The following is a 9,531-nucleotide window of genomic DNA, read 5'->3' on the forward strand; positions in this document are numbered from 1 at the left end:
CCGCAACCTTTGCAGCAAGAGCAAATAACTTTATACTTTACGGATCAAAGATGCTCAAGGGAAAGCGTTCCCCTGAGCTTAATAGGACGAGTAATAACATCAGGGGAACCGTTCTCCGGAGCCTAAAGTCATACATGACGAGTAACATCAGGGGAACCTCGAATAGAAGGACCATGAACAGTGATGAACAAAACGAAACATTTACAGAATTCTAAGTCGACTCATGGCTGCTTCGAATACTACTCAGGGTTCCCTTTACGGGGAGATGGCAGAATTTTTCGTATTTCGCGGGCATCTGTAATAAGTAGGAAAACACAATTAACAGATATATAGTTGGAAACTGTCTAACCGAATGGTTTGCAAGCAGATCTACAACTTCTCTCATAGAACTTTTCGACGAGCTCTTTGGTTGAAATGTTTGTTACACATGCCTGAATAGGCAATTAAGCGGTAAACAAAAAATATTGTGGCTTACTCCATGCATTAGTAAGCAACAAGCATTTGGTCGCGACGTCATTGAGTGTGTCGGCATATTTTCAAACTCTGGCTAAAGATAGCTGGGGCACCCTGCATAATAGAGCTGTGTAATAATTAGAACTGTATACAAGTGAGCTCGTAGATGTCAGTAGCTTAGAGATAGCATGTCCGATCCCGGATTTCGGTGAAGGTGAAATTGTAGAGGCCCGTGTTCTGTGCCATGACAGTGCACGTAAAAGAACACCAGATGGTCAATATTTCCGGACCTCTCCAGCGCGGCATGCTTCATAATCTTATGGTGGTTTTGGCATGGAAGCACACATATATAATAATATATATTATTAATATTATTGTATAAACGATGAATAAAATAATTTTATTTCGATGATTACATCGACGTCATCAGAGCCACGAACTCGTCGTAGCTTATTTTGCCGTCGCCGTCCGTGTCGGCCTCACGTATAAACTCTTCGATCTCCTCGTCCGTCAGACCTTCTTTGTCGAACGCGGCGAAGAACAGGCGCAGCTCATCCGAGGTGAGGAAGCCGTTGCCGTGGCGGTCAATGAACTGCGTGAGCAATCGAAGTGAAAAGTACGTCTCACATGCACACACGTGCACAGTGTACACAAACGTGTCCGATGAACATTAACTGGAGCATTTAATCGCGATTTCATCTGTAAGAACAACCGGAACATTGCTGTGTACGAAGTGCTGAGTACATTTTTAGCTCACGAAAACTACTCTGCAATGATATCACAAGACGTGTTTCACGGCCTGTTTTGCTCATTGACTTTGTTTACGTATTTCAGTAGGCAATAGGCTACTTGTTATTTATAGTTCAGACGTGGAACAGAGACTGATAGGGGCGCGTAGTTCATTTTTTGACGTTGTTTTCTTTTCCATCTAAAAATATCAGTTGAAATTGTTTTGAAGGGCCCACGGCAGTATAACGAAAGCGTTATACTCCACACGTGATTGATCCGTGCATACTAATTCTACACGTACAGGGGTTTCGTGGTCGGAAGTATTAAGAGTAGAGTTAAAAGTGATGGATAAAATGCTATTTCTGCTTCCTGCTTTGCCAACTTTTTGCCGTTTTTCACCGCTCCCGTTAAACCAAGCAATTTCAGTAATTCTCGTAGGATTACTTCCAGTTTCCCATTAGCGAAAATGGCGGTAAACCAATCAAAGTATCGAAGTACAAAATACCTTTTATGCTCCCGTCGCGAATAGTTCCAAATTTATGTGGGAGTGACCCCTCGGGACTATAAGAAACACCTCCTAAGGCAGCTGCTACTCTTCGTCACTGAATTCCTAATATTGGGCTGGGCTCCACACGACACATTTAAACTATACTGGATAACGAAAACTATGATTTGTAGCAGCCCAAAGCCTGAGAGAATACAATGTACGTATGTTTATCGAGCCGAAATCCTTCGATGCCTCACCAGGTGAGAAAATTCAACGTCAGCGTCGACCGTCGTCCCGCGGCGTGTACGTCAACACGATTGACCGCAAAAAATCATCATGCGATGACGTAACCATATGATGTCATTAGTAGCTCAGATATCGCAATTTGTTTTCGTTACCATAATATATTCATGACGTTACTATGACGTTGCCTCACTACATAATTATTGCTTTAAGATCCGCCTATCACGGAGTCAATGAAAAACGAGGAGAGGTGCAGGAAGCGTGCAAGGCCTCCGATCCTGGAGGCCCTGCAAATCCGCGTAAGGTCCGAAAGCATTCGGAAGGGGGAGGGAGAGGATAAATGCATCGACTGGGCAGAAAAAAAGGAGATGGTTTTCGGCTTGGAGCCGTGTTAGGCGAATATGTAAGGGAGCGTCAGTTTTTTTAATGTATTTACAATATCCCAAAAGGCCCTCGTGCGGGAGTATTAGATGTGGGGTATGATCACACACACACGAAAGACAAAAACGGGACATAGACAACGCCACCACCCGTAATACAACTACTCAGACAACTTATGGGAAAAAAAAATCTATATACTTAAACCGTGAAATTAATACGTATGCACAGTGGAAACATGAAAGACAAAACAAATATGAAGGGTAGATATGAAGCATGATCACGTGAACGAAGACGCACACACAAACATTCAAAAGCACATACTGGCAGTTTCTATGTGCAGTCGTAGTTTAAAATCAGTGCCCTGATACCAAATATGTTAATATGTACTATAGTGAGCAATATGAAGTGGATCACAAAATTCAAGTTTACTCAGTGATTACTTTCAACTGACTAATAAGAATGTGGCGTATTAAACTGGGTAGTTGAGATTAAGAAGTTTGTAGGTGTAACGTGGCAGCACAAAGCACAGGACCGGGTTGATAGGCGGAACATGGGAGAGGCCTTTGCCCTGCAGTGGGCGTAGACAGGCTGATTATTATTATTATTATTATTATTATTATTATTATTATTATTATTATTATTATTATTATTATTATTAATCTGCCAGAGATGCTTTTCCGCTTGAGCATTCATTGTCATCAAACATTTGCGATTGCCAACTGTGCTTATCCACTGTCACCTTCAATATGTAATTGTAATGTTGCTTCTTATGTTGCTGACTACTATACGTATCAAAACTGGTAGTAATATCGAGTCTGTTAGGTGCAACCGTTTTTTTTCTTGTAACAAGATTTGAAATGATGGTAAGTTAGCTTAAGTTGCTTAAAGAAGTTTTAAAATGTTTAGGCGAACTCTATGACGACGCAGGAATGCCCGTTGCTGACAAGTGCACGGAGTAAGTGAGACTATTTTTCTGTGCTGCTGAATTGGTTGGTGCTGAAGGCCCGTGTACTTATGTTTAGGAGCACGTTAACGAACATCAGATGGTCAAAATTTCCGGAGCCCTCAACTACGGCGTCTCTCATAACAAAAGCATGGTTTTGGGACGTTCAACGCCAACAGTTATTATCATGAATTTCTTCATTAGGCAAGATCAGTGAACCAACTTTTAATGTAAAGAATCTTCGCGAAAAATTCCAGTGAAAAAGTGGTGGATCGATCCGCACAAAATTGGATTAGACAGTTTCTAACTTTGTATATGTTGAGTACTGCTATGTTCTCCCATCGCTAGGCACCCCCGAACTACAAAAAGACACCGCGTAAAATTCCCGTTTGCAGACCATGCTTGCAGTGCTTCCTAATGTTCCGCGTAAAATCTACATTTATTTTGTGGCGGTTCATGACAGCGATAAGGAGACTATTTGCTGTCACTGCTTGTGCTGAGGCGCGTCATCGCACAACCACCACCATCGTGGCTAGCCTGTCGGCTTTTAAGCAGCAGCACTTCCGGCCAAATGCTATGGTCGTTTTCACACGGAGCGTGAGAGAGCAATGCAATCGCGGCGTCCAAGGCCGCGCAAGCGAGCGCGTCACGTGGTATGTCTTTTCAAAATGCGAATGCATTTCTTAGTCGGGGGTTGTCCTGCGTCCCTGGCCGGCGTGCGCACAGGTGTTATCTCTCCACGCGCGCTCCTTCTCGCCCCTAGCAACAGCTGCGTCGCGCCTAGCAACCGGAGCAGGTGGTGAGCGGCGGAGGGTAAGGGAGAGGAGGAGCGCGCAGGCGTGTGATGGCGCTCGCATCGCGGAGCAGCGGAGGGTAAGGGAGAGGAGGAGTGTACCCGGTGAGGGCGCTCGCATCGCGGTGCTCGCTCGGTGGAGAAAGAGCTCGGGCGCTCCTCCTCTCCGCGCTTGGACCTATATATATCATGCAGGGAGCGCGCGCTTTGGTGTCTTGATAGAACTTTTTGTTGGGCTAGTTGGTACATGCTTACTGAAAAACCAAGAAGACGCGTACCATCAAGAAAAAAAGTAAGGACAGGACAGAAAGGGCGTCACTCGCAACTAACTTTATTCCCAGAACATCAGCGTCATGTATAACCACAGCGACCCTGCGCGCGCACATCGCCTCACAAGCTCGTCAAAAAACACGCGATAACATGATCAACTAATCGAAAAATGAATCGATGAAACTAAATTCACCCCCACGCAGAGCAACAGATGTGTAACTAACACAGCATTCTTTTTTCTTTCTAATATAGTATGCTTCCATAATTTCACGCGCTAAGACATCGTTACTCTTTCCAAGAAAGGAAACACTGGCAAACCGAGGCTCACACTTGTAGGAACCACAATGCACAGGCAAATGTGCTGAAAGTTTATTTTTCACCGAAAGTTCGTGCTCCCTAATTCTGTCGTTTATGCACCGGCCTGTTTGGCCGATATATACCCTGCCGCATCTAAGCGGGATCTCGTACACCACGCCAACCGAGCAGGCGACAAAGGGCCTTGCGTGCCTCTTCCCACACGGGAAGGGCCTCGGTGCAGAAGAAATTCGTGGGCACAGGCTAGCCAACTTGCGGGGCGCCGAGAACACCAAGGGTACCTTGTACCTGTTGGCCACATTCTTAAGTTTGTGAGCAACCTTGTGCACATATGGCATAACCATGGTTTTTCAGTTTGGTGTCTTGATAGCGATGGAAGTCGGTGAAGTCGAATCTCTCGCGGCAACGATACCACTAGGACGAAGTGTAACACAATGCAACTCGAGCATTACGCCTCTACGTGCACACTCTCGTCTCTCTTCATTAATTAATCGCACATTCATCGGGTGCACCCAAATGCATTCGCATTTCCTCACGATCCCCTTCGGGGAGGTGCGGCTTTTTTTTTCTTGTTTATCACGAGTATATGTAGTAGGGAGAGAAAAACATGGTTGATCCCTCCCTCATAGGAATCGGAATAACACGAAAGTAAAGCGCGCCCTTACAGAAATGACTGAGTGTTTACTGTACATTGATATAAGAGTGTTGGCACAATGTATATTGATGTCTGGCAACTAATGGCACCGTTTAACGTGTATGCACCCACTTTCATGATTGGTGGTACATCTCCATCCCGACGACTAACGTCCATGCTAAATGATTAAACAAACCCTTGTGGTAGCTGTAGTAGTCAGCGGTGAAAGCTTAATCAAAGAAGGAGGTGCGATAGGCAGAAGAGCGTCGCATATTGGACGCAGAACTTAGTCGCCATCCCGCGGCATGTTAAAATGTGATTGAACGCCACGGCCAGACTAGAGGGAAACGCAAAGCGCGTCGTGCCGCCCCGGTCGCCCGGCCGCGACTTTTCTCAGGGCGAGCGCGCGAGCGGAGAACGCGGTGTTACAGCCAGGTGTGGCAGGTGCGCGTCGCAAAGATATTTTTGGTTTGGATTAACGTGATGCTATGAGCGAGGCCGACGCTTTAACCACGCTTGGGCCAATGTCGCCACCTCGCGGTGTGTTAAGGCATTGACAAAATTGAACATCTATTGACAACGCACCGAATAGGACGGACGTGTAACGCGTTGCAGGTGCTAATCGCGGAGGCCATAGTAATGACGAATTACTTTACCTTACCGCTCCCAGAGGGCAACACCACCCCGCCGACCGGGAGAGTGGTAGGTATAAAAGGCGTGTTTGTAAAGCCTCTAGACTCTGTGACCGTGGCGCAGTGGATAGCGTGCCCGGAATCTGTTGTTGCGGATCGAGCGGTCGTGGGTTCGATGCCCGGTGACGGAATCTCTTCCTTTGCCATGTGATCGTGTACCTTTTTGGACGTCATTTCCGTGATTTCCGTGACGGAAATACCTCATTGAAGTCTTGGTGGACCCCGGCATAAAACACTTTCGTGTTAAAAAACCAATTATTACTTCATAGAGAGTTATAAGCTATCTAATCGGACCTTTTTCAAACGGATCTAGAACTACCTGATTGAACCTTTCCGCCCAGCTTCGTTTATTTGAGAAGTGTTTATTTATTTTTGCTAATACGCAATTGGGCACAACAATAATTGTGTGAAACACTTTATGCAGTAATCAACAAGATTCATTTGATGACGTCGTCATACAATGCATCATCACATTTTTAAACTCTGGCTCGAGATCGCTAGGTTAACTTGAATACCGTGGTCACGATGAGGAAATACTGCAAGAAGTGCTAAAAAAGAGCCATTGTGAAGGCTAAAAAGGTAGAAGAGGTTAACCCGCCTAAGCTTATTTAACCAGCCAGTGCCCGCCTAACTTTATTAGGGGCGAAGCTCCTTAAGGCGGCACCCGTTCGTCCCTCGTAGTCGTAGTCGTAGTGCGTAACCAGTCTTACGCTTTGACCTCCAAGGTCGTGCCGGTGGGAGATTTTTCCTGTGCGTTGTTGAACAATAAAAAGTTCGCAGCGTGCGCGTTAACTAAAAGCCGAATTCTTCTGTCTCTCATTCCCCATTAGCAGCCATTGGCATGTTCCAGTAGGAAACGTTAGTAGAAGTAGAAGTGTAAGTGTTAGCTAAAAGCCGACTCCTGTCTCTCATTCCCATTAGCAGCCATTGTTTACCTCCAAGGTAGTGCCTGGTGAGATTTCTCCTGTGCGTGATTAAACAATAAAAATTTTGTTCAAAACGCCGTTGATTGATGAAATAAACCAACGAAAGACGCCAGATGTTTTGTAAAAGCAAAACAAAAGAACGCCAGATGTTTCTAAAGCAAAAGGAAAAGACGCCAGCTGCTTAACGAAAGACGCCAGATGTTTTCTAAAGCAATGGTTTTCTAAACAATGAAAATTCACAGCGTACATGTAAAATTAAAGTGAGCTGCAAGTCGTCATAACTCATCGAACCTTTAGTATAAACGCGCCCCATCTCACGTCGGTGATGATGTACTGGGCAGAATTCACGGAAGATTCACGGTTTACCGATGAACCTCCGCAGCTTCGCCCACTCATCATCATTCACTCCGTGGATATGCTGTGATTTTTTTATTCATACGGTTATGTGGGGAAAGTGGCGTTGACGTGACAGCGGTTCCACCTCGGCACGTTATTTTTACGCTGTGCCGCGATCTGATTAGATGTGCGAACGAATGTATCGTGGATTTATAAATATGGGTGCGGCAGCATCACTTCATTGGCCCCTAGTTTTGGCAAGACGTATTGATAAGCATATTCGAGGTCATAAAACTCCTATGGAATGGCTTTTAGCTTTAAGTGGCTCCCTGAAGTTGCTTTCATTGACCCGAGCGCCGGCCGGCAATGTAATAACCACCTTGCTTCCCATGATGTGTGGGACTCGGACACGTCTAAGAAGCGCCGCATACTCTTGTTACAGTGCTCCCACGCTGTGCAAACCCTTTGGTGTATCGCAAGCTGATTGCTTTACGAGACCGATGCAATAATTCGCACCGGAGGGGAAGGCGGTGAACCAAAGGATAGGCGTACTCACCTGGAATATCACGCGGATTTCTTCTGCCGTGGGCGTACTGTCGCGCGGCGTAATGTCGGGGAGCGTAATGTCACCTGCATTCTTGGCGACGAATTCGGAGAAATTTATCATTCCGTCGCCATTCCTGTCTACCTCTGCGATCTCCATCTCGAGCTCCTCCTGGGTCAGGTTGAAGCCCAGTGCGCTCATCATGGCGCCCAGGTCCTCGGCGGTGATCTGGCCATCGCCGTCTTTGTCGTACCACTCGAATTCTCTGCGCAGCTTCGCCAGCTCCTCCTCCGAGAACTCCTCCGAGCCGTCAGTGCCAACAGCAACGTCTCGTCTGCTCGGCTCCGGCGCGGCGCCATTGCTCGTTCTTGTGCTGCCATGGGCGTCGAGGAGGTTTTTGATGGACCTGGAGAAGCGGGCTTTCTTCGCCGGCGGTTCCATTCCAGTGCTCGGCATTGGCGCTTCTTCAGGCTGGTGTGTTGGCGGGGAGCGCTCCATGGCCGTGACTTGCGCTCCGCCGCCACTCCCACCGCAGCTGGTTTACCTTTCGAACAGGGTCACACGCCGGGATGATGATTGTGATCTTGTTTTGTGCCATAGATCCGCTACCTGGGCAAACCAAGAATCTACGAATCCGGCACGATACATGAATGTACTAAGTACATCACGTTACGTGATAACTAAGTATTTAATATGATCTTTTTAACAGCGGAGCTTCTTAACCGACTGGCAGTCGTGCAGAGCGAACAAAAAACTATTATCATCATCAACGGGCATGAGCCATCTTCTTCTCCATCTCCGGATACGCTCCTAGAACACGTGCGCCGGTATTTCCTGCGTGTGCTGCAGTACCTCTGATGAGCGAAAGAACGGGTACGCAGAGAGAGAGAGGGAGAGACAAAGAAAGTCATAGAAAGAAAGAGGCAGCCAGAAATAATGAGACAGAGAAAGAATAGAAAGAGAGAGAGGGCAAGGGACAGAAAAAAATGTGGTTGATCCCTCTGATATAGAAATCGGTATAGAACACGAAAGTGAAACAGTTGGCACATAAGCGGAAGTCTTCGAAAGACTCGCGACCGGGATACATTGTCCGGAGACACTGCATTGCACGCGCCGGAGCATCGCGCAAATCACATGTGAACTGTTCGCAAACGGTGCAGGCTAAACCGAACGGGTTGTCACTGAATCGTTTGGTGAACTTGTGGTCCGCTGCAGCGAAGGGTGCATGATTTGCGGGTCGTGGACCATCCTGTGGGTGTGCTGGGCATCCTGCGTCGTATTGTCGAGCGGCGTCCCGCTGGCGGGTCGCTTCTGCGAAGATACGATCATTTCGGTCTTGGTTCGGTGTGTGTATGGCAGCCAGTAGGGTCGCGTTGCGGTCAATTTCTGGAAAGCGAGAGGCAGAGTTCTCAGCTTGAGCCGTGAACGCGCGAAGGCCTCCCGCTCCCCCCTGGCGTGTCCATCGCTGCACCAAATTCACTTGCGCGACGTTAGCTCGCCGACGTCGTTGTCTTTCGACAGCGCTTAATACCGCAGTTCTCGTAGTCGCTGCCATCACACTCGTATCAATAGACAGCGGAGAAACACCGTGGGTGCATATGGAAGCTGCACTACGCTGCACACGCTAGCACAACGCGAAAGACGAAGCACGTAACTGAATCGTCACCGAGTCAAATCAGCGCGTATAGCGCGTCGCAATTGCAGCCTCCGCGATCAACTTCAGAAACATTTTCAGAGCTAATTGCGGAGGCCACGCTCCGCTGTGCTGAGTAGGGCGAACGCCAC

The 9,531-nt window shown here is 47.2% G+C and overlaps 1 protein-coding gene across 1 annotated transcript; it reads right to left on the bottom strand.

Annotated features, from left to right (window-relative positions):
- Positions 1-865: 865 nt before the first annotated feature.
- LOC119405692 (calmodulin-A) lies at positions 866-8,244 on the bottom strand. Its single transcript, XM_037672533.2, has 2 exons — positions 7,759-8,244; positions 866-1,045 (listed from the first exon to the last, which is right to left on the bottom strand). The coding sequence occupies exons 1-2, from the start codon at positions 8,242-8,244 to the stop codon at positions 866-868; spliced, it is 666 nt and encodes a 221-aa protein (XP_037528461.1).
- Positions 8,245-9,531: the final 1,287 nt, after the last annotated feature.

This window comes from Rhipicephalus sanguineus, chromosome 9 (assembly GCF_013339695.2).
Source record: "Rhipicephalus sanguineus isolate Rsan-2018 chromosome 9, BIME_Rsan_1.4, whole genome shotgun sequence".
Taxonomy (NCBI): Eukaryota; Metazoa; Arthropoda; class Arachnida; order Ixodida; family Ixodidae; genus Rhipicephalus; species Rhipicephalus sanguineus.

What these genes read in the sequence shown, in the direction of transcription:
- LOC119405692 (XM_037672533.2), bottom strand. Translation starts at nt 8,244, where the DNA reads ATGGAGCGCTCCCCGCCAACACACCAGCCTGAAGAAGCGCCAATGCCG. An exon ending in AAATCCGCGTGATATTCCAG is followed by an intron (nt 1,046 to 7,758) that starts GTGAGTACGCCT and finishes TTGCTCACGCAG; the next exon opens with TTCATTGACCGCCACGGCAA.